Here is a 26,370-nt window from a genome sequence, read left to right on the forward strand (position 1 = left end):
AAAAAAAAACAAAAACCAAAAACCAAACCCAAAGTCCTTGTAGCAAATATGCATAATCAAGCAAAATAAATTCTTACCTTAGGTGTGTCCACAAATGTATATCTTATTCTGCAAAAAGATGAATAGCATGTTCTGTCTTCAGTGCTCAGGAATCATAGTTGTTCATTGCATTGATTGGGCTCTCAAAGTTGTTTTTCCTTATACTGTTGTCGATATTGCATAAATTGTTCTCCTGATTCTGCTCACTTCACTTTGTTTCAGCTTGTACAGGCCTTCTCTGGTTCCTTTGAAGCTATTTCATCATTTCTTATAATGTAATAATTTTCTACTGCATTTATATGTTTAAATATCTTCATTTAGCTATTCCCCAATAGATGGGAATCCCTTTGGTTTTTAATTCTTTTAATACTGCAAAATTGCAGTATTCTTTCTATTTTGCTATACTGTGAGGATCAAATATCACCATGTTAAAAATTAAACTAAAAAAGACCGATGATCAGCATTTATCATATAAGCAGCACTAGAACTCCTTTCCCTAGGGATGAATAATAGTTGCTGTTGCCTGCCTAGAAAGATTATTATAAAGATAGCACATTTAAAATACTGTGTGAATATGGTGGGTTATCATAATCACTGTCACCATCACTACCATTCTGGAGGCCATACTGTATTAATCAAGGGTCCTATTTTTTGGCAGAGGAGGAAAAGTTTCTCACACAAAGTATGTATCCAATATGTTGTAAATAATACCTGTAATTTTCTGAAGATAGTTTTAGAATTGTTCCTTGGACAAACCTAAGTGCAGTGCTATTGGATTCCCAGTGGTTAGGGGATCATCAAGAGATTAGGCAGAAATTTAAGTAAAATCACATCTTGCTCTCCCAGTGTGTGCTGCCCTGATGGTCATTTGTGATTTGAGTTCTGCAGATTTAATGCTAATTTGAGCCTCCATATGCGTTTGCCATCAGTGGGTTTTCTGGTTTCATTTATGCAGTCACACAGGGATACTTCTCTCTGTTCTTTGAAGGTTTATGGAGGGAACTTGAATTGATTGTAAACTATGTAAAAACCACCTACCAGGCAATTTCAAAGCCCATTGCTTAAACACATCTAATACTGAAAGAGGAGATCATATGACACACAGAGAACCCTCTATGCCAAACCTTCACCACTCCTTGCATACTTACACACATGTACGCTTTAAAATTTAATTTTTTCTTCTCATTATAAACTTTGTAAACATTGGTAAACATGAATTTTTTTACCCAAAAAAATGGAATTAGAAGATTGCATGTGAAGCCTTGAATCTCTGTTATATACAACTTGTTGGGGTTTTTAAAGGATATAATAAAGTTAGGTCATTAGTTCCAAAGCTGTCCTAAGCAATTTCAAAATATTTCACTGATACCCTGTTTTTTGAACTGGTCTTCATCTCCATTCCTAATTCTCCCCATCTCTAATAAAGCCCTGCCTTGTAACACATAAGCATAGTTCCATTACTCCCATTTACCATAAAATCTCTTGTCTGGGTCCATGCTTTCCTGATCTTTGGGTGTTGGTTAACCCCAGGAGCTGTGATTTCCCTTCTCCTGAGGCAGGATGAGTGAACTTTCTAAGCATCAAATCCTTGTAGATTATATCCATGGTAAACTCTTTATCTCCATTTATAAAATATTTTTCTTTCCCCATGAACATGTTCTTCAGTGGTTTCCACTCCCACCAATGAAATAAGATTTCCTCTTTTCTTCCCCTTCTTTGTTTCTTTACCCTTTGCCTCTTCCTGAGCAACCACAGCAGTTATTTTCCCTTCACTTTCAAACTTTGACTTGCTTAGGGTACATCTTGTATTCCCCTCTATCTGTTTTCCTCCCCCTTTTCCTTTCTGCCACCCAATCTACACTTTAATCCCACTGAAACACTGACTGACCTGTAGGTTTAGTCCATGCTGTTTCAGGCTTGTTTCTCCAATATCACTTCCATTTGGCTTCCTCTTTCACCCTTGTATCTTTGTGTACTTTCCAGTCTCTTAATGGTTCCTGTTATTATTTTATTATCATTGTTGTGGTTGTTAACCTCAGAGGTGCCTTTCTTCTTTTAGTGGTGTCTTTTAGTAGCCTTGGCTCCCCCTCCCCCCCCATTTATTTTGTTATCTGTGCATTCATTGTACTTGTTGTGTGCCTTGATGAATTTCTTTATCTTTCCTGTATTTCTGTCTGGAGTATTTGCAAAGCAAACAATTTGTTTAGATCTGGTTTTCTTTGAATTGTGTTGTTGTTCAGTAGTTCAGTAATGTCTGACTCTTCCTGACCCTAGGCCATAGCACACTTGTTTCCTCACTATCTCTCAAACTCTGTTCAAGTTCATGTTTGTTGTTTCCATGACATTATTCATCCATTTCATCCTCTGGTGTCCCCTTTTCCTTTTACCTTCAATCTTTCCCAACATCAGAGTCTTTTCCAGTGAATCCTGTCTTCTCATCATGTGGCCAAAATATTAAGTTTCAGCTTCAGTATTTGACTTTCCATTGAGTAGTCTGAATTAATTTCTTTTAAGTATTGACTGACTTGATCTCCTTGCTATTCAAGGGACTCTCAGAAGTCTTCTCTAGTATCACAATTCAGAAGTGATGATTCTGTGGTGCTCAGCTTTTCTCACTGCCATACATTACTACTGGAAAAACCATAGCTTGGACTATATGAACCTTTGTCAGCAAGATGACATCTCTGCTTTTTAGTATGCTGTCCAGATTTGCCATAGCTTTCCTTCCAAGGAACAAGTGTATTTTAATTTCATGGCTGTAGTTGCCATCTGTAGCAATCTTTGAGCTGAAGAATATAAAATCTGACACTGCTTCTGTTGAGGTTTAGGGGTGCTGGGACCCCAAAATCACAACACACGGGTCCTACCTAAAAGAATTTGACCCAAGCTTCTTTCAGCCAAAGACAAGGTTTATGAAAGATCTGCCATATTGGCCAGACTCTTAAGGAATCTGAGCATCTATGAGCTATTGACTAGATTATAAGAATCTGAGCAATGGCTAGATTTTAAGAATGTGAGCACCTTAATGGAAACAAGATGGTCCTTATATACAGAAAGATTATGGGAGGGATCTAGGAGTGGCCAAGTAGCCTATGAAGTAATAGGACTCCAGGGACCTGGACCACATGGCCAAGGGAGAATGGAGTCTAGCTAGGATTAAGGGTGGGAAATGGCCAGGGGTCATAGGGAGGTAAGACAATGGAGGGCTAGGGTAGGTTAAGGGTTAACAGAGAAGTGGGATCATAGCCTCAGGTGATGCCAGAGATTTGGCCATGTGGGAAGGTCCAGAGTTTTTCCTTTTTGGGGTCCAGATCCCATCCTCATCACTTCCATTTCTTCTCCCTCTGTTTACCAGGAAAAGATGGGACCAATTGCCAAGATCTTAGTTTTTTGATGTTAAGCTTCAAGCCAGCTTTTATACTCTCCTCTTTCATCCTCATTAAGAGGCTTCTTAATTCCTCCTCACTTTTTGCCATCAGAGTGGTATTGTCTGAATATCTGAGATCATTGATATTTCTTCTAATAACCTTGATTCTAGCTTTTGATTCATTCAGCCTTCATTTTCCATGATATATTCTGCAAATAAGTTAAATAAATAAGGTGACAATCTACAGTCTTGCCATACTCTTTTTCCAATCTTAAACCAATCAGTTATTCCATGTTCAGTTCTAACTATTGCTTCTTGGCCCACATACAGCTTTCTCAGGAGATAAGTAAGATGGTCTGGTACTCCTATGTTTTTGAAGACTTGCCACATTTTATTGTGATTCACATAATTAAAGACTTTGGTGTAGTCAATGAAGCAGAAGTAGATGTTTGTTTGTTTGTTTGTTTTCTGGAACACCCTTGCTCTCTCCATACTCCAGTGAATATTGACAGTTTGGTCTCTAGTTCCTCTGCCACTTCAAAAACTAGACTGCTTTTATGGTAGTCCTCAATTAACATATTGCTGAAGCCTAGCTTGCAGGATCTTAATCATAACCTTGCTCGTATGTGAAATGGGCACAACTGTTAAATAATTTGAACATTCTTTGGCATTGTCCTTCTTTAGGATTGGAATGTAAATTGATCTTTTCCAATTCAGAGGCCATTGTTGTATTTTCCAAATTTGCTGGGATTTGAAAGGATGCTTCAAATAACTCTTTTTGATTCAATCAATGTCCATATATTTTCTTTAATGATTAGATTCAGGTTTTCAGAGTATGCTACTTTGGTTTGCATCTTGAGTTCCGTTGCTGTTCAGAACAGATTATTTCATCCCCTCTCATGGTTTCTGGTGACTATAGAATAGTTTTATGTTATTTAAATTTCCTTTCCTTTGTCTGTCTCCTAGTTCTAGCAAAATTTGTTATTTATCATTGGAATTCATCTCATTCATATTCATGCTAATTATGTATATCTCTTTTATTCTCTTATGCTTTTTGTTCTTCATGCCACATGTCCACTTATTTACTAAGAAGAAAGTAGTAAAACAGAAGAAACTTGGTTAACACTAGTAATTTGTATTAGAAGTGGTCTAGTCCCACTCCACTGACCTGTGCTCTTTATCTAGCCGCTGGTACTCCAGACACTAGTTCTTATACCTACTTTCTTTCTTTTTATTACTTGTTTTTAAGATTCACTCACCAAAGTTGAAGTTTATTTTTATTTTATCTGTTTCCTCCCTGACTCTTTTCCTTCTGTTAAACCCCCTCTCCCTATCCCTGCCTGTTGGGTTTAATGAATTTCTATGCCAAACTGGTATGTGTGTGTGTGTGTGTGTGTGTGTGTGTGTGTGTTCAATCTTCCTTCCTTCATATATGAATAAGATTCATGAGGTACCTACTCCTTCTACATCATCCAGTGTGAGGACGTGATGAAATCTGCAGCTGGTGGGTAATGATGAGGTACCTGCCTTGGGCTCCCTCCTTAAATGGAGGACTTGGGAAGAATGCTCCACTGTCCACCCTTTACCCACTCTTTGCAGAGAGTGGTAGGTAGCTCAGGGGCAAGAGGTACTGAGGAGGTGTGAGTTTCAGAGTTGACATGATCTTGCAGGAAGATGAATTTCTTGAGACCATAAAGTCCAAGAGAACAGCCAGGTGGAAAAAATAAGGAGAGACAAGTCAAGTGAATGTCATATTTAATCTGCAACCAGTCATTCTAGATAATGTTGTATCAGGTAATTCATTTTATGAAATCACTAGCTGAATCCAAGCCACTATTTACAAAAGAAAATAATATGAAAATCATACCCTAAAATAGGCAGAGTTCTTGCTTTCTGAGTTCAAAGTAAGCCATTGACACAGAGCTTTACAGTTTTATACTACAGTCACACACATTAGTTGTGGGTGACTTTTTTTGTTGTGTTTGTATTAGCTTTCTAACCCTAAAACCCTTTCTGTACTACACCTTATGGCTTTCTCACTAAATGAACTATTTAGGAAAATAATTACTGGGAAGCTGAGCCTTAGTGTTGATGTTTAGATGCTAGGGGTGTTGGGACCCCAAAATCACATGTGGGTCCACACTGAAAGAATTCGACCCAAGCCTTCTTTCAACCAAAGACAAGGTTTATTAAAGATGAATCATATATGCCAGACTCTTGAGGAACCTGAACATTTGTGACCCTCCTAAGGATGAGCAAGCATGAGGAAGTCTCAGCCCCTAAATGGCAGCCAGGATGGATCTTATATACAGAAAGACTATGGGCAGGATCTGGGAGTGGTCAAGTAGCTCTGGGGTGACTGGGGGGCAGGGCTGGGCATCTTGATGGGAATGGCTAGTACTGGAGGAGAGTTTAGGGAGGATCTTGAAGCTGGGGTGACTGGGGAAAGGGTCTTGGGAAAATCCCAATGGGAGTGTCTGGGAGGTTGAATAGGGTCATCTAGGAATAGACAATGAAGGGCTAGGCTTAATTAGGATAGCAATTTATTGGGAGGTTGGGCCTAGACAGATAAGGAAAGGCCAGTTGAGTGGATTATAGCTTCAGGCAACCTCTTAAGACTTCTTTGACTAAAGAGTTCAAGGAAAGTTTAAGGGTTTTCTGGGGTCTATAGACAAATAGGACCCAAATTCTTTTTGGGGTGAGGGGCAAAGGTCTTGGCTTGGGTACTTACCCCATCACTAGGGTGGTGATTTAAGAGGGCAACTAGAGGAAATTCAGAGAGGCAGGAAAAGGTGATTTCAGGATGTTAAAATGCATAGGTGATTAGGTCTTCAATTCATATGTGGACAGATCTATCTTAACTTCTCTGTGTAAACTATATATATTTCACTTTGGTTTGCGCCTCTTTTGTTGTACTTAAGATATTTTACCTTGTTTGTTTCATTTGCTTGTCGTATTTCCCCAACTAGATTATAAACTCCTTGAAGAGAGAACTATGTTGGAGTCTTCTTTACTATCCAGGTATAGCAATATCCAGTATAGAAGAGGGAAGGTTCTGGATAGCAGTGGCAAAGTAAAATGAGTTGTGTAGATCTCATTCCATAATTCAATTTCACCTTACATCCTTGTGTCTTGTCTATTAACAAAGTTAGTTTCAGCCTAAGTCGATCACGCCACCCCTTACAGGCACACACACATATAACCCTACCCCCACCCCAAGTACTGCCTAGCTTTCAATGTAAAGTATTCTGTCTTTTTAGGACCCTTTTCAAAAGGAGCAGTTAATAATGAAAAGGGCAATATTTCCCTATAAAGGAAGAAATTTGTTATGTCAAGAGGTGTGGGATATTGCCATTGCTATGGATGAACATTTTGATTCCTAATATAAGTGGAAAAAAGAACTTTGTTTTAAATATATTGCTAAAATATGTGAATACAGACACAGATTTCAGATGAGATTTGTACAGTTTTGGAGAGAAAGTCATCTGAAGCATAGAAATGGAAACATGGTTATAAATACATCATTGAAACTGTAATTTTCATGAAAAAAGCAAACCCATCATAAACACAATTATTTTCTAATTATGGTTATTACAAAATGGATTTTATCACTGGTATGGTAATAAATGTTTCATGAAATTAAATATTCTTTATGGCATAAAGATCAAGGAGGCAAATATTTGAAATGGAAGAATAATGAATAAATTTGTGAATTGAGATTCTCTTGATGTACCTATTATGACTAATGCTTAACTAATCCCCTATATATCTTAACAACAGGTGTCACTATATTAAAGTATTGATTAACTTGGGTATTTGTAAAATTCAAACATATTTGGTTGGTTGGTTGGTTTTTTTTGGCGAGGTAATTGAGGTTAAGTTACTTGCCCAGGATCACACAGCTAGTAAGTGTCTAGTGCTTGGTCTGAGACCGGATTTGCACTCAGATCCTCCTGACTCCAGCACTGGTGCTCTGTCTACTCAGCCACCTAGCTGCCCCCAGTTCAAATATATATGAAAAAATGTTTTTTAAAATTTCCTTTTCATAGCTCATGAATGAAGTCAGGAAAAGGATCCTTTAAGTCAAACAAATGAATATGTTGTAAAAAGAATTCCCCTAAAGTCAGTTCTTGATCTTCAGCCTCTAAATATATATGCATTCCATCCTTTGCAAAAGGTTAAGCAGACAAACAAACAAACTCTGGGCCTGAAAACAAATTGGGAAATTCCAAAAGAAAAACATACACATATTTTAGCTATAGGGTTGTTCTGGACAGCTTGTAAAAGTATAGTAATTAGAATAGCTGCTTTGGGATTTTTGTTTTTAAATATTTTGCAATTGGAATTCATTCAAAGTTTTGAAATTTTAAAAAGCCACATGGTACAAATATCTCAAGCTTTTGAGTCTTGGTAGATTTATTTTCCACCTTCTTATTGCATTATTCTGTTGACTAGCATTTTTAAGAGAATGCTTCATGATTATTTTAATCAAAGCTTTTTGGAAATTGGTAATCAGTTTTTAAAAATAAAATAAATAAATATAAAAATTAAAAAAAATCCTGGGTATTAAATTCAATTTAATAATATTTACCTCCTGGTGAAATAGCTCATACTTCACATAAAGGTAAAAAGATCATATTTTATTATCTATAATAAATTATTAATTTGTGATATTTTATTATTTATAATAAATTAAATTCAAGAAATTTTTAAGATTCTAGATTTAGAACTAGAAGAAACTTTGGGGGTCATCTAATCTAACTCCGTCATTTTAGACATGTGGAAACTGAGATCTCTAGACTTCTCCAAGTGACGTAACCAGGATCACACATGTAGTAAGTTAATTCAGAAAACATTTATTAAATGCCTACTCTGTTGAAGGCACTGTGCTGAGCTCCAAGGATATAAAACAGTAAAATGAAACACCCTTAATGAGATGTGAAGGCAATAAAGTTAAATGATTTCTTGGCTTATTTTAAAAACCTGATATTATAGAATGGCTGTGGCTACTAATTTAATGAATTTAGACAATATTTCTAGGATGGTAGAGAATTTCTGCTCACAGACTTTGTTGTTGTGTCATTTCAGTCATGTCTAACTCTTTATGACCCCACTTGGGATTTTCTTGGCAAATATACTGAAATGGTTTGCCATTTCCTTCTCCAGCTCATTTTACAGATGAGGAAACGAGGCAAACAGGAATTAAGTGACTTGCCCAGGGTCACACAGCTAGTAAGTGTTTGAGGCTGGATTTGAACTCAGGTCCTCCAGACTCCAGGCTCAACACTCTGTTGTGCCACCTAACTGACTAAGAACCTGTCCATAGAACCAAAGTTGAAATTATCTGAAATATACATCACAAATACATTCAGTTTTCTGTATCCCTTAGTTAATTCATTTTTTATAAGAACTATACCATCAGAAAAATACTAACTGTTATTCATTTCTCCAGTCCAAGATTTTTACTCGCACACCTACCTTATATTTGGAATTCAAATTGGACCAAGGAGCCAAGCATTGCCAGCCTGTTCCTGAAGGTAAGTAGCACTGTCATTGTCATTTCAAAATAGGATCTTAGGACCATAGGTCTAGAGATGAAAAGAACCTCAGCAGTTTTCTAGTCCAGACCCCTTATTTTACAGATGAGGAACCCAAAACTCAGAGAAGTTATGTAATTTGTCTAAGATCACACAGATAGCAAATGGATGAACTAGGATTTGAACTCAGGTCTTATGACTTCAGCATGCTCTCCATGGCACCTTTCCTTCAAAATTGGTTGATTCTGAGCCTGGAAAAGTTCATCAAGTATTTTGGTGCCTGTGTATGAACATGCCTTAGAAAGTAAGAAAAAAACATAATGGGAGTAAGCCTTTTCTGGAACTTAACTCTGTCCTACTTCATAAATATTGTTTATGGCACTGGAAATCCCATTCAGGGAATTCAGGGAAAAACTGGTGTTCTGATTCTAAAGAATGAATGAAAAGCCTTTCACCTTCTTTGTTTCTCTATGGCCAAGTAAAACTGTAGTAGCAATAGGGGCTGTTATTGACATCTGAAGAAGTGAACCTAAAGAAAATTATTTCCTTTTTCCTATGTGGCTTATGTATTTTTTAAAATACTGTCAGTTGGTCAGTCAATAAACATTTATTAAGTGCCTACTATTATGCCAGGCTTTGGTGCTAATATCTGTGGATATAGTTAAAGGTAGAAGACAGTCCCTGCTGGCAAGGAGCTCACAGCCTAATGGGGAAAACAACATACAAACAACTATTACAGACAAGATATATACAGGATGAACTGGAAATAATCTACAGAGGAAAGGCACTAGAATAAAGGGAGGTTGGGAAAGATTTCCTATAGAAGGTGGGATTTTAGCTAAGATTTGCCATCTGTGGTTTAAAAGCGATGTAGCACCACAGCCCAGAGGAAATCACAAGGACACTTCCACTCCAGGGTGATTGATGTGCCTTCACTTTTGGCTGAGAAGCAACAATCATCTTAAGTGGTTCCAAAAGATAGGTGGTCCTCCCCCAGCCCCTTAAGGTCAAGGCCAGAAAGGGGTTTGGAACAAAGATTTAATTATTGTTAAATTTATTCTAAAGTTGGGATTCTTAATCTGGGCTCCATGAATTTCCATTTTAGTGCTTAACTACATTTTAATGTAATTGGTTTCCTTTGCAGTCCTTAGGTATTAATTACTTACTTAAAAGCATTATTTTGAGATAGCACTAGACTGCTCCAGGGATCTGTGACAAAAAAGGTCAAAAGCCTCTTTGCTAAACTCTTAAGAGATAAGTAAAGGCCAGTGGGTAGGGAGATGTAGGGAAACTACTATATGTGTACACATCAATTTGGAAAATGTCATCCTCTTTTTTTATCCAATTCTTGAAATTCTTATGTACCCATATTTCAAATGTCAGATATTGTCTACATCCTCTCTTCTTTCAATTATACTTCTTTCAGTAACACAATAGATGATAAAACCAAAGGTTGTATGTTTCCTTTTCATTGACACAAAGAGACCTGTGAATTAAGCGCACATCTGGGTTTTCTTTAGATAATTTAGGCACATCTTGTTCATAAACATTACATTTTATAGATGTTCAAATGGAGTTTTGAAAGCTAGAATCAACCCTCTATCTTTCTATCACCTTTCTAAAAAAAAAAAAAAAGAAACAAAAAAGCAACCAAATCCCATTATATTATGGGTAAGGGAAGAATTTATGACAAAATGAGATAGAGCGTTACTGGAAGTAAAATGGATAATTTGGATTATATTAAATTAAAAAGGTTCTGAAAAAACAAAAGTCATTACAGCAAATTCCAAGGACTTTCCAGATTTAGCTTTTTCAAGATTTCTGTTGTTTCAAATGGTTCTGGGGACAAGTGGTCCCTAAAGCTTGTTAAGTATTTTATTATAAAGAAATGTGTTTGCAGTGATATTCCTGTTAGTGCATCTCTGAGCTGTGTCTAACTTTGTATGTCAGCCTTGAGGTTGAGCTTATTTAACATGAGGCAGTTATGTAGTTACCTAAATAACACAATAGAATGCTTCCAATCCATTCCATGCTAGTGATGAAAATATATTCTTTTACAAGCCCAAAAGATGAAGCATTCACCCTTGAGAGATTTTCCTATAAACTCTCTGCTCTTTTATATCAGGAAATGACCTTCATGATTCAGCCTAAATTTTATCTAAATTCTTTCCCATAAATAGTATTGGAATCAGTTTTTACCATCTCCCTGTTTCCTTCAGGCGATGCACATTTGTATTCAGTTGTGCTAATCTTGCAGAAAACAGATGTTTTGTACAGTGATTTTTGGAATGCGCTAGGTTTTAGGCACTTATGAAGAATCCTATTTGTACAGTTTCTGACATTACCAGATTCCTTCACATTTGCCACATGATTTTTTATTTGTTAGCTGTGAGCTAAAAAAAATAAAAATTATAGCTAGTGTTTGCTTTGACTCTTTTCATTACTTAGATAACAATCTAATTTTCTTTATTGAAAACTGATAAATTTGCTAATTACCATTCATTGAGAAGGAAATAATCTCTGTTTCTAGAAAAGTATCATTTACTCAACTGAGCTTTTCCTAGAAATACATGTTCCTTCTGGTATTAAGACTTCTCAAGTACAACTTCATCCACTGTGTGACCAGCTCAAAGTTTGTACCACTGGCTGGTCTTTAGTTTGCCCTCTTTCCCCTTCAGTAGCTCTCTGAATCTGACAAAGTATATGTTCACATGGGCTTGTTCATGTATATTTGTCTGCATTTTCTTCAGAAAGTCTTAGAGGGGCCATCATTTTCTTCTAACCTTGGAAAAGGTCTCTAAGATAAGCCAGTTAAAAAAAGCTGATAGGGTGTTCAGGTGATTTTAACTTTGTATGTTTCTGTGTGCATGCTTAACAAATAAATACTCAAAGACTCTGAGATTGGAAGAGGTTTTATGAATATCTACAACTCTAGTAAAATAGGGAGACAATCTGAATAAAGCTGTTGTTATTGTTCACTTGTGACTCCATGGACCATACTGTCCATGGGGTTTTCTTGGCAAAGACACAGGAGCGGTTTGCCATTCCTTTCTCCAGCTCATTTTACAGATGAGGAAGCTGAGGCAAACAGGGTTAAATGACTTGCTGGTGGTCACACAGCTAGTAAGTGTCTGAGGGCTGGATTTGAACTCAGATCTTCCTGACCCCTGGGCCCAACGCTCTTATCTGCTGTGCCACCTAGCTGCCTCTTTAACCAGCATAAACAAACTTTTCTCAAAGCTCTCTTAGTGCATTTCAATCCAGATTCATATTTCTTTGAGAATTTTACTTCTCCTGTCTCCACCTTGAATTAAAATTCTTAACTACCAGTGCTGCAGACTAAATTGTGGAATGGTTTTGTACAAGATGCTTAGGAAAGGAGAGGGGGAGAGAGAGAGAGAGAAGAGAGAGAGAGAGAGAGAGAGAGAGAGAGAGAGAGAGAGAGAGAGAGAGAGATACGAGGAAGAGAGAGAGAACAAAGTCTCCTGTATTTAATTAATAACTTTGAGTCAAATTCAACTCATTTGACTGAAATTTTTAAAAGCTTTGAATATTATACATATATATACATATTCACATATATATCATATAGGTGTCCTGTGCAAGAAAGGGCCCATGATTTAATATTCAAAGTGTTTTTTATAAATTTTAGTCAAATGAGTTGAATATATGTATATGTATGTATGTATGTATGTATGTATGTATGTATATATGTATGTATGTATGTATATACCAATTTATCTTCAGAATGGTGGCAAAACCCAACCTGAGATGTGACATAATCCAGGGAACAGTTCTGTATCACCAATATAAACATTCCTGGTTTTAGTTTAGGGAGTATGGATGCATGTTAGGACAGTAAAGTCTTTCCTTAGTGTGCCAGAACGTAATTGTTTTCAAACAGCACATGATCAGAACACATGAATTTCATCTGTGACTTGAACTTAAACCTTTGGGATTTCACGTTCTATTCCTTGCTAGGAAAAACAAAATAAAGAACAACTCCCTAATTTCAGTACAAAAAGCCCACAAAGCTACTGAAAAATAGTTTAGAAGTGACATGGCTTTAAAAATGCCAAAGTAAGTTTTTTCTGCTTTAGAAAATAAATGAATCAGAAACCTAGATTAAATCTTCATAATAAACAGGGTTTTTTTTAAGTAGGAATGTTTAGTGTTTAGTGAAGCACTAAATAAAGCATTCTCTAAATTTTAAATAAGCTAAAGTTTATTTATATATGTATAATATATATAGTTATATATATGAACACATATATGAATGTATATTTCTGATTTCCCATTTCCTACCCTCTCCTATCCAATTAGTTACCAAGTCATATTAATTATACCTCTGCTGCATCTCTCAAAAATATCATCTCATTCACTTCCTACTGCAAACATCACGACACAGGCCCTGATTACCAAAACAATTACCTGGATTATTACTATAGGACCTAATAGATCTTCCTGCCTTCACTCTCTCCCTCCTTCAATTCACCCCTCATACCATTGACAAAATTACTTTTATGCTTTTGAGTTTCATATGCACATAGTCACATATTTCATTTATGGTTGCCTTAGGTCCTAGTTCTTCCCTCTTGGGGACTATAGGGAGCTCAAGAATTTGAAATCTATGCATGTTGTGCTATACAGAAATCTGACTGGATTGATGGTGGATTGGTCAAATGCTGATAATAAAATGGGAAATTAGGATTGTGTAGGATTAGGATTCAGTAAACTCACAAAAAACAAACAAACAAACAAAAACTTCTTTTAAAACCAAGCTTTAAAGAACACAAGTTGCCAGTATTAGTATTGCTCTATTGTGGGAGATGTGGAGGGAGGTTCAGTACAAAGCACAGTCTTCATCCCACTAGTGTGTCCCAGATCTCCTTTATGGACTACAGCTACAAGGTGAGTTCTTATACATATTCTCTCTCTCTCTCTCTCTTCTCTCTCTCTCTCTCTCTCTCTCTCTCTCACACACACACACACACACACACACACACACACACACATACACACACACAGAGTATTTTAATAATGCCTTTTGCTATTATCTCTAAAGCAGTTGTTTCTGGGGAAAACCCCCCAAACCCTCTCCACCCTCCAAACTGAACCTCCCTTGACTCAGGGATGTGCTGATAAATGTTTAACAACTGACTCTGAAAATTCAAGATTCAGTTTTGAGTTTAATCTGTATTGTTAACGTTATCCCCATTGATTAAGTGTAGATAATCAATCTCCCCAAAATAAATAAATCAAACCCCGATTTGAAATTTCTGAGTTATAAACGCTCACACCCAAATCTTAACAATTGTCTCTTGTGAGCCTGTTCAGGCTGGTTCTAACACACCCCTGATTGTACCAAAGAAAAACAATTAAATTGAAACATCTATTACATGTATTACATCTTAATAAGGTGTAAAGCATACTTTCCACAGGAGTCCTTGTCTCTCAGAGATGAGGTAGGACAAAAATATAATAGTCACAGAACCTGTCCTCTCTATGCTTACATTCTATTGAGGGATATGACCCATTTACAGATAATAATATAAAGTTGAAAATGAAAAGAGGCAAAGGAGGTATCAAAGTGCTCTGGGAATACTTGAAGAAGGGAGATCATTAACAGTTTGCAGGGACTACATTGTGGAGATCACACCTGAGTTGAGTCTTACAGAAAGATAAGGTTCTGGGAGCAACACACTAATCAAGGAAGAGGCTGCAGGAGCAGAGTGAACTTCCAGAGTGAGAAGCTTACTGTAGGGAGGGGAGGGGGGAAGTTCTGAGAGTTAAGAATGTAGCCCAGAGAGGAAACAGTCTAACAGAAAGATTCAATTCAGTAAGTCTTTACTAAGAGCTTACTGCATGTAAGGCATTATGGTAGGTGCTGGGGCTACAAAGACAAAAATAAAACAGTTTCTGCCTTCAGGGAGCTTATGTAAACAAGGCAAGCTAGGACATCTTTTGCCTCAATTCTTACCTAGCCTTTAATTACTGAATGGGCATTGCCTCAGACAAACTGAGACCTGGGAAAGACCTTAGCTTAAAAAGACCACTGCATCCAGGACCATCGCCAGTCATCCTGACCTATGGCTAGCCACAGGACTCGGATGATGCCAAAGGAGAGAGTGAAGCTGATGACTTTGCACTGCCTCACTCAAAGCCAACTCACTTGCAAGTCAAGATGTCACCCTCCTGTGGTCCTTGGTCCTCTTCAGAAACAAAGAACAAACAACAACAGCCTACAAGTTATCTGATTGTTGACAAAACTTCAATGTTGGTTTTGAAAGAAGATGTTTTATTTCCCATAGGGTCTCCAAAAATACAATACTTCCAATTACAATCATCTATTCCTTCTTTCTCCTCTGTTTTCTTCCTAGACCTCAGCTTCTTTGTCCTCTTCTCCCTCTTCATAATCATGTAATATCTCTCTGCTGAATAATGTGCTACACTCTTTTCTAAACATTTAAGATACAAGCCCCTTGTCTTCTATAAACTGACATTCCAAGTAGCTAACATTGTGAGAGTTTGAGCCACAGTTTGCATACTTTCAGGGGTTTCCTTCAGGGGTTTAACCTTCAGTGAAAGGTAAGTTTAGTATTACCTGTGTAGACTGAATGACAGTTGATGGTACTTAACGCAGACTGCAAATTTTTATCGTTGTTGTTTAAAACGTGGGTTCTATAGTTAGAGACAGCACTCTGTGCTTACATCCCCATGGTTTATTGTGTGAGCTCATCAATGTTCTGAATTCACTTTGAGCATGTTTGTTCTATAAAGCTTAATTTTAAAGGTGGTTTTACAAGTGCTTACTTTTTTTGTTTGTTTTTTGGGGGGGTTTTTTAGTGAGGCAATTGGGGTTAAGTGACTTGCCCAAGGTCACACAGCTAGTACATGTCAAGTGTTTGGCCTGACGCTGGATTTGAACTCAGGTCCTCCTGACTTCAGGGCGGTGCTTTATCCACTGCACCACCTAGCTGCCCCTACGAGTGCTTACTGAATAATACTACACAATCTTAATCTGCCATTTTATTGTCAGTATCTGACAAAATTTCATAAACTGTGAACTCTCCCAATTAGAATCATTTAGAAATCCTAGAGATGTACAGGATATTGACATATGTCTTGCCAGTGAACTGTTGTTTGTTTCTTTCCCCCCCTATCTAGGTTGGAGGGTGAGGCAGCTAAGTGGTACAGTGGACAGAGCACCAGGCCTGGAGTCAGGAAGTCTCATCTTCCTGAGTTCAAATCAGGCCTCAGATACTTCTTAGCTATGTGACCCTGGACAGGTCACTTAACCCTGTTTGCCTCATTTCCTCATCTGTAAAATGACCTATAGAAGGAAATGGCAAACTACTCCAGTATCTTTGCAAAAAAAAAAAAAAACAAGCAAAAAAAACCCTCCAAAAATAAATGGGGTCACAAAGAGTCGGACACAACTGAAAAACAATGAAACAGCAGCTGAAAAAGATGGAGAAGTAAGCATATCTTACTGTGTTTAGTAAGTATGTGTAGCTTATGCTGTGTGGGCAAATCATATTTTTTACTTGGAATTATTCCCTGCAACTTCCCTGAAAGGTATGGGGTGGTGGTGTTGTTCAGTTGATCAGTTATATTTGACTTTTGATGACCCTGAGGACCATATTGTCTATGTTTTTTTTTTTCTTTTTGGCAAAGATACTGCAGTGGTTTGCCATTTCCTTCTTCTGTGGATTAAGGCAAACACAGCTAGTAGGTATCTGAGGCCAGATTTGAACTCAAGTCTTCCTGACTCCAGTCCTGGTGCTCTAATCACTGCACTAACCTAGAAGCCTCATGTGTACAACTGATTTGATTTTGTGATGATGTCATTTTGGCAGTGTGTTTTGGAAAGGGCCCTCAGTTTGGAGTCACAAATCTGGGTTCAGATACCAGCTCTGCTACTTATTAGGTGGGTGATTTTGGGTAAGTCACTTACCTTTTCAGTTTTAGTTTCTTTATCTCTAGAACCTTTGAAGCTATGCTCTTAAGATCTTGACAGCTCTAAAGAGAACCCGCTTAACCTTCATGTCTGAGGAAGAATTGAAAAGTCAAGGGATGTGAACTTTAACAAAACAAAGAAAAGTGTTTCATGTTTTAAAAAAAAGGGAAGGGGAGCAAAGGTAAAGAATCTATGTTTGGAAAAGAATTGAAGACAGCAAAAGTCCCAGGTGTATGTAGAGAGAGAGAGAGATTTTAACTTAATTCTGTAATAAGCAGAGACTGTTATAGTTAGTTATTAATAATAAAACTCGCATTTGTATAGCCCTTTTGAGGTCCATAAAGCATTTTACAATTATCTCATTTGGTCCTCAAAACAACTCTAGAGTTAGGGCCTTTTATTATCCCCCTTCTACAGATGAAGAAACTGAGGCATACAATGATTGCCCAAGATCTTGCCCAAGATCACACTACTAATAAGTGTCTGAGGCACTTCCTGATTCCATATCCAGTGCTGTAAAAAATATTAACCATTTGCTTTGCAGTATGTAACATAATTGGGAAGCTGCATGGTGAAGTGGATAGGGCACTGGGCCTGGAGTCAGGAAGACTCTTTTACCTGATTCAAATCTGGTCTCATAAACTTACTAGCTGTGTGACCCTGGACAAGTCACTTAACCCTGTTTGCCTCAGTTTTCTTATCTGTAAAATCAGCTGGAGAAGAAAGTGGCAAACCACTCCAGTATCTCTGCCAAGAAAACCACAAATGGAGTCATGAAGAGTCAGACACAACTGAAGCAAATGAACAACATATTAGAAAATAAATCCTTGGTCTTATGTAGCTTTAAAAAGCTTTTTAAAAAACCATTTTAAAAAAAACATTTTTTGAAAACCATTTTAAATAGTAAGTAGCAAGCAGATATAAACACAAGGCTAAAAGTAGACCTAACATGCATTTAAAATTTTCCCCTGCCTGTTCTCTCTTATTTGCTGTACCTTTTTATTTTTCCTGGCTAGATTGGTGATTCCATTGATTTTGAGAACTCCAGGTGAGAAACTTCCCTTAACCAATTCAAAGAGCAGTAACTGTTTTGCAGCTTAAAGTCTTAGAGAGTGATAGCTTAAGGATTGGCCCAGGATCACATAGCTAGTATATGTGTCAGAGTCAGGACTTGAACTCAGGTCTTTCTGACTCCAAGGCCAGCTCTCTATTCTCCCCAAAAGAGGTATAAAATTGAATCAGCTACAAAACTCCAATAGTCCCTGAATCAGATTAAAACACAATCAGGAAATATTGAACAAGATAAATAAAAAATACTGTATTATTTATGTTATATTACATAGATAATGTTAATTTATGGTTTTCTAAGTTAATATGTAGTTTGCAGGGATCTGTTTCTATTGGATTTGACACCACTGTCTAAAAGGTTGTGTTAACCGTGCCACTGACTCATATAACTGCCATATAGACATACTGCAGTCGGAGATGCTTATTTTTGGGGGGAGATTTTTTTTTTCCCAGTAGCAAGTTAATAATAATACATTTGCTCTAAGACCAAGAATTTCAGAGTGTGAAAGAACCTTAGAGATACAAACTATTCATTTTACAAATAATGAAACTGAGGCCCAGAGAGTTTAAGTGTTTGCTCAGGGCCACGTAGCTAGTAAGTGATACAATCAGGACTAAAACCTGGACTTCCTAATTCTAAGCCTAATGAACTTTCCACTACGCTTTTCAGTAAGAAGATACTGTGCAGGGCTGTATGACCACTCATACAAACCAACATGATTTCCTACTGTATAGGTACTGGACTTATGATTTCATTACAGGGAACTCTCAGATGAAGAAATTTCCTCTACTGATACAATTGGCACCTTGCCTGGAGCACCAAGAGATTAAGGGACTCAGGGTTGCACAATGAGAATGTATGAGGGACAAGGCATAAACCCAGGTCTTTCTGGCTCTGAAGTCTGTTTGTTTGTTTGTGTTTTTAATATATTATGCCTCACTGTCTCCCATCTATACTTCATAGGAAATAAAAAAGGGGAAGAGACAGACAAAGAAAAAAATAAGGGGAGTTAGATTTGGGGTAAGTTAGGGAGATAGGGAACAAGTATGTGGGGTGGGAGAGGGGAGGGCAAAATACACCAGACAGAACAGAAAAGTGAGCAGCTGAGCTCTGTTGAAGCAATGCTTAACCATAGGATGGAGGTGGCCCTGGGTTCTCCAAGGTTCTTCTAAGCTTTGTCTCACCAAACTGGAAAAACTCCAAGTATGGACCATTGAAAGTCTATGAATCTGCTTTTTTAAGGACCACTCTAGCCGAGTAGAAAAGATTCATCGCCAGAAGGCTGGCTACCAGCTGAATTTCTTGGTCTGTTGAAGTGAGGAAGGATTGTTTGGGCTTTATTTTATGCCTAACTTTTAAATTAATCAGTACTTTTAAAGTACTGATAGTTCTTGCTTTATTCAAGTGAACGTTTCTGCAGATCTAGATGTAAAGACATTTTTATCTAATGTGAATTTGCTCGTAGACTTGGGGAAAGGAAGGAGGGAGGGAGAGAGGAATGCGGTGGGGGGAATGGGAGGGAGGGAGCTGGCACACATGTCAAGAACATGTAGGGGCCAGAAATGGAGAAGCAAGCGCAGGCTAGGGCCAGTCGTGTAGGGGGGGCCTGGCCTGAATGGAGAGGAAGAACTGGATAGGTCTGCAGATGGAGTGGGGCAAGAACTGTTACAATATGAGTCAGAAAGGAGGGAAGTAAGGGGACAAAGACTGTGATGCAGGCACTTTTCGAGCCTGACCTCTCAGGTCCCATTAGGTCAGACAGCTACGAGGTTGTCTTGAGCTCAGCCTGACGCTCTCAGGCTCTCAGTCCAGTGGTTCTGTTCAAGACCATGGACATGGGCACACCTTCCAACTCCCTATCTGGAAGCATAGGCCCAATCCTCTCAGTTCTCTCAGCACCAGGGATTTGGGAAAACTTAATCTACTTCTTTGGGCTTTTGACTTTTTTGTCTATATCTCGAGTCTTATTCCTAAGTTTTCCTTTAAGGAGGGAGGGACTTCCAGTCCCCATGCCCGCAAAAGGTCAATCCTCTTTAATTCCTGAAGATTTGCCTTTGCACTGTATTTTGCGAAATTGGGAAAAATTTAGTTTCTCTAAAGAACTAAAAAAGACAAGGCTGGTGTTCTTTTGCAACACCATTTGGTCTCAGTATTGCCTGGAAAATTATGAGGTGTGGTCCATTTTAGGAACGTTACAGCAAAATAAGCTCTCAGGGCTAAAACGATATTGTAGTATTGAAGGAAATTGGTGGAGATTGCCTACATGATGACTTTTGTCAAACCTTCTCGGGACCCCCATTACCTGGGAGCTGTGTGTTTTTGTTCTCTCAGTGGACTCCAGTTATTTGGGTGGTAGGAGGCTGGCTCCAATTTCACCCCCTTATGCTAACTCCTGGCCTTGAGATTACTTCTCTTTCTTCCTAGCATTGCAGTATCAGTGATTTTCTGATAGCAGTTTTTAGCCCTTCATTATGCATTTCATTTCTTCAAGAGGTGAGTTTTCCTTAGGAAAAAACCAACTTCAGGAGAAATCCCAGCCTCCGTACTGTAGACACATGGAATAACTAATTACTTGCAGTGTCAATGATGTGCCAATCTGTGATACATCTGCCATCTCCCTGTCTTTGAACTGGCTGTCTACCATGCATGCAATATTCTCCTTACTCACTTCCACCTCTTAAATTTCTGGCTTCCTTCAATATTTAGCTCAAACTCCACCTTCTGTAGAAGGTCCTTCTTCGCTCCCCTAGCTGCCAGTGCTTTCTGCTCTGAGATTTCTTTCCATCTCTGCGTATTTCTATTTATTTACATGTTACCTCTCCCTCTAGAATGTGAGCTCCCTGAGGGCAGGGGCACTTTTTCTCTTTCTCTATTCTTTTTGTGCTAAGATAATTTAGAGGAGGAAGAGATCATTTTGGCTGGGAAGATCAAGGAAGGAAGGCTTTATAGAGGTAATGGTATCATGAGGCAGTGTGTTATAGTAATATTTTTATTTTTCCTGGTTCATAGTAAGTATTTATTAAATACTTCTTGATTTGACTAACACATCCTATCATCCTATTACAAGAACAAATATGCCCATTCATAGTGTTATTTTTGAATCAAGAAGACCTGGGTTCAAATGTTATTTAATGTCTGCACCTGAATTTTCTTATTTGTAAAATGAGAAAGTTGGATTTGATGACTTCTAAGGCCTCTTCTGTCTCTAACTTTATAATCCTATGAATTAATTATTCAAATATCTAAGTACCTGAGGCAGCTAGGTGGCACAGTGGATAGAATGCCAGGCCTGGAAGACTCATTTTTGTGAGTTCAAATTTGGTCAGACACTTACTAGCTGTGTGACCTTGGGCAAGTTACTTAGCCCTGTTTGCCTCAGTTTCCTCACCTATAAAATGAGCTGCAGAAGGAAATGGAAAACCACTCCAGTATCTCTGACAAGGAAGCCCCAGATGGGACAAAGAGTAGGACATGTCTGAAAAATGATGAAACAACATCTAAGTGCCTACTGTGTCCTAGGCACTGATCTAGGTTCAAAGGATACAGACCAAAAAAAAAAAAAAACCCAAAACAACCCAGTCCTTGCTCTCTGGAAAGACCTTGAGTACTTTTATAACTATCAACAATCTAAACACAAGATCTTGGAGGGGGAAGAAGAAGTGAAAGTTAGTAGCAGATAGCCTTAAGAGTGAATGAGAGGTAATTCATGATTCCATCATGGAAACTTCAAAACTTAAAGTAGTTTAAGACAGAGAAAAAACACTTATTTTTGTTCTGGTTTCACTAACACTTTAGGAGTCTAAGCATTAACTGTTTTAAGAGGCTTAAAAAGAAAGACTAAAACTATTACAGGAGAATGTAGTCAGTACAATGGAACCTACTGTATTTTAGAAGAAAGGAGGTTGTTATTTATACTTCAGATTTTGATGTGCAAATATATGGTCCAAGTAACAATTTAAATATAACAGGTTGTGTGGCTATTTTCTCATTTGGTTCAAAATTAAGTTTCTAGTGTTTTTTTAAAAAAAAATTTTTAACTTGGAGCATCTGCCACCCTTTGAACTATATCTCTAAGAGGAAATGAAACATCTTATCTGAGTGTTTTTTCTTCATTCTTAGCTTATTTCCTTCGAAATTATATAACTAACCTTTCGGTACTGTTGGCTCCATTTCAGGATGGACAGCCTTCATTTACACACTGTCTGGCAATGTGTGCATTGGTGAGTATGTTTTTGTTCCGTTCTCGGTTTCATCTAAACTATTATATTCAAAAGGTGCATTCAATTTCCTGAAATTACTTGTTTAGAAAATAAGACAAGCTGAAACCCATGAGTTTAGAGTTTGTTCTGAGCACAATTGGAAATGGCCTGATGGAACAACTTGGCTATTAGGTATCAGCAACAAAATCCATTTATTTCAGCAATCTGAAAAACAGACAAGTTTGGTAATTTTGTTATCATGTGCACATACGCTAATGTGTAGAATACCTCTATTTGAGAGAGGTGAAATGCAATTTGTTTTTTCAAAGTACTTTTAATCCCCAGAACAAATACTTCTTAGAGAAGGAAAGAGAAAACATTTTATGGAGCTGTTTCTACTGACTCATCACTTCAACAGAAACAACTAATCAACTCGAATGGAAGGGAGTAAGAGGAAAAAACCATGAGTTTTAGTAATAAGTATACAAACTCTCAGAGAATGTGAAAAAAAGTGAGAATATAGGCAATTTAGGATTAATGAGGTGATGGGAGATAGAGGGTAAAATAAATAAATGAATCTAAACTCATTTTACTCAATTGGTTCAGCTTTGTTTCCTGCCAAACTTTTTTTTTTAAACCAGAGCAGTTAATAACAACAGCAACAACAATAATAAGTGCTATCCAGTGAATGAGTGACATATACTTTGAGTTTATTTTTCTAGGTTTGTAGGAATTTCCTGAGTCATCCTGACTCTTTTTGTCTTCCCTCCCCTATGAGCAAGGGTTCGCGTATAATAAAAAACTCTGACAGTGTTATGGTCATTGTCTCTCCCTCGACTATTTCCTTACACCAAGTTTCAATCTGTCTATTCCAGTATGTACAATCTTCTTGTACTTTCTTCTCTGCAAAGTCAGCTGCCACTTAGGGAGATCAAACTCACAACCTCAGCCTCATAGGGACAATGTTGTAGCTACTAGAGCTGCCCAGTCAGTAAAGAAAGCTCAGACTCTAGTTCCTTTCTCTTTGCTTACTCATCTGCCCAACAAGCAGCAAAAAAATGGCAAAATGGAGAGGAAACAAGAAGCACAAGGAGAACCCTGTAGTTTGAAAAACAGGTAGAGAAAAAAATATTAAAATTATGTTTCTCTTCTAAACTTTTTAAAATATCTGCTGATAGGAATATTGTATAGGAAATCAAGATAGTCAATCAATAAACATTTATTAAGCACCTGCTAACAGCAACAATGTGCTAGTCACTATGCTGGTGTTACAATGAAAGGCAAATTACAATACCTGCCCTCATGGAGCTCATAGTCCAATGAGGGAGACAACATGCAAACAAGAAGATATATGCAAGATAAATGAGAGACAAGAATTATAACAACAAAAAGAATGAAAGACTTGCCATAAGAGAAGTATGAAGACAATACTAAGATAATTTAGAGGAGGAAGAGATTATTTTGGCAGGGAAGATCGGGGAAGGAAGGCTTTGTAGAGGTAATGGTATCATGGGGTGGTGTGTTACAGTGAATACGGATTTTAGAGTCAAGAGAACTTGGGTTCAAATGCCATCTTTGACACATAGCTGCTGTAGAACTGTGGGCAATTCAGCTGAACTTCAGCTCTCTAAGACCATCGAACAGGGGTGGGGAATCTGCGGCCTCAAGGCCACATGTGCCCCTCTAGGTCCTCAAGTGTGGCCCTTTGACAGGGCTACACTTGAGGACCTAGAGGGCCACTTGTGGCCTCGAGGCTGCAGGTTCTCTGCCTCTGGCATAGAATCATCATTTAAGAGCTTAAATGGACTTGAGGTCATCTAGTCTTATTTACCAAGTCATAGATGGTTGTCAAATTCTTATTTGGTGTTGAAATTATTACATTAAATGAATCATGAATACTTGATGTATTGACCTAAGACTTTTATTGCCTGCTTCCCAGAGAAATGAAAATTTAAAAAACTTAAATTAAGTTAATGAAACAAATGGAATTAAAATTTGAGTTATTACTGTACCTCAAAGGTAAGTAGAATCTTTTTTTTTTAAACTAAGTCTTCTTATCTCGTCCAGGTTGGAAGTACAAGTCTGGTCTCATTGACCCAATCCTATTCTGATCAGTAAAGGTTTTTGATGTGTTCTATTTCCTACCTGGGCTGGTTCCTACCCTGACAGGTAGTATTTCAATAAGTGGAGATTCCAGAGTGAGAGGAAGCAGGTTTCAGAGAAAGGGTATGCCATAGGAAAAGGCCTATAAACAGGAAAACATAGTATGCCTTCAAGGGGAGAGAATAGTTCAGTTTGTCTGGGGCAGTAAAGGGGTTCATGAAGGAGAATAGTGGTGAAAATGGAAGTTGGGGCCAGATTATGGAGGGGTCTTGAGCAATCCTGAAGAATTCTGTGGAGGGTGAAATGTACTGATGTCAGGTCAGAAAGTGCCACAAAGATGGGCTGGGAGTTCAGGAATCTAATCTGAGTAAGGCACGTCATTTTCTACAGCCTGTCCCCATTATAGCAGAGAGCTTTCCCCAACTACTTCACAAAGGGCATCCCAAATATGGTCTGCAGTATGCAGGACTCCCTTCTGTGGGTCACCTCCCCACATTACCTCATCTATACTTGGGAGACCCAGGAGTTTGAGAAGTCAAAGAGGAAGAAGCCAACTGACTTTGAAGGAGACAAATTAGCAGCACAGAGGGAAGTAGAACAGTGTTGGTTCCCTGGTGGTCAGCTCTGGGACTTGGTGGAAGAAGAGTGCATAAGAATAGTTTGAAGATATAATAAACTTCACATTTCACACACACACACACAAAAGAATAGTAGTTTATAATTCAACCACCAGAAGAACCTAGATTTCCCCTGTTTTTAAGAGCATCAAGTTTATTGTTTGGTTCATAGAAAACAATAAAACAGTTATAATAGATAGTTGAAAGATTTAAAAATCTCAACGAACTTTCAATGGTTGTATAACAAAAAATTAGTTGTGTCACCCAAGTGGTACCAAAAATGTAACTGATCATTTTAAAATAATATATATTGAGTGTGTATTTATTCAGTGCTATTTTACATAGATCAAAGCAAAAGAAATCTCTACCTTCTAGAAATTGACATGTCCAGTTTGGGAGACAGATATATACATAGGAAGATGATAGCATCTGACCATATATAGCAAAATGCGTAGTGTAGAATAAATGAGTGTGAGGAAGATGAAGAAGGAGGAAGAGGAGGAGGAGGAGGGGGAGGGGGAGGAGGAGGAGGAAAGAGAGAAATTAAGCACTGGGAAATAGATGTATGATAGTAAATTACACCCTGCAAGTACAGTATTCAATTAGAAACAGTATTTAAGGTTGTTTTGCCCTTTCACAAATGCTTAGACAGCCAAATCCAAAAATATTTGCAATTAAATTATTTTCAGTTGGATTTTTTTCCTTAACTTTACAGTAAGATTTAGCATTCTTGGCAAAAGTTAGCAATGGAAACTATTTAGTATCTGATCTGGCTCTGTTTGTCATTGAAAGTTGTCAGAAAAAATAAAAATATTTTTTCTGACTTATTTTAGACTTAAGAGATTACTAGATTGATGAAAAATTAAGTGACCTGTAAACAAATATTTTTATCAGCCTTGCTGCTAAAGTACGACTTTGCCTTAAACATTTCATTTTACAATATGGAAACTAAAAGAATCCTTTTTTTCCCTTTTTTTAAATATAAATTTATTTATTTTTAGTTTTCAACATTCACCTCCACAAGATTTTGAATTCCAAATTTTCACCCCATCTCACCCCTCCCCCCACCCCAAGATGGCATGCATTCTGAATATCCCTTCCCCTAGTCTGTCCTCTCTTCTATCTCTCCCCCCTTCTCTTATCCCCTTCCCCTTCTATTTTCCTGTAGGGCAGGACAGACTTCTGTACCCCATTTCCTGTATTTCTTATTTCCCAGTACCATGTGAAAACATTTTTTTAAACATGCTTTTAAAACTTTAGGTTTCAAATTTTCTCTCTTTCTCCCTCCCCACTCACCCTCATTGAAAAGGCAAGCAACTCAATAAGAGTTATACATGTGCCATTATGCAAAACACTTCCATAGTAGATATATTGTGAAAAACTAACTCTATTTCCCTTAATCCTATCCTGCCCTCCCATTTATTCTATTCTTTCTTTTGACCCTGTCCCTCCTCAGAAGTATTTCTTCTGATTACCCCT

At 37.7% G+C, this 26,370-nt stretch overlaps 1 protein-coding gene across 7 annotated transcripts in view; it reads left to right on the plus strand.

The window, feature by feature from the left end:
• PIR (pirin) overlaps nt 1-26,370 on the plus strand; it is a 134,708-nt gene that overhangs the window by 89,286 nt on the left and 19,052 nt on the right. For 6 of the 7 annotated variants that reach the window (XM_021007437.2, XM_021007431.2, XM_021007433.2 and 3 more), the window contains exons 6-7: nt 8,859-8,943; nt 22,148-22,192. In XM_021007437.2, the coding sequence (XP_020863096.1) occupies nt 8,859-8,943; nt 22,148-22,192 (130 nt within the window). The remainder of the gene's footprint in view (nt 1-8,858; nt 8,944-22,147; nt 22,193-26,370) is intronic. The other variant, XM_078146096.1, reaches the window with a different exon arrangement.

This window comes from Phascolarctos cinereus, unplaced genomic scaffold (assembly GCF_003287225.1).
Source record: "Phascolarctos cinereus isolate Bilbo 61053 unplaced genomic scaffold, phaCin_HiC Scaffold_726;HRSCAF=1367, whole genome shotgun sequence".
NCBI classification, from domain to species: Eukaryota; Metazoa; Chordata; class Mammalia; order Diprotodontia; family Phascolarctidae; genus Phascolarctos; species Phascolarctos cinereus.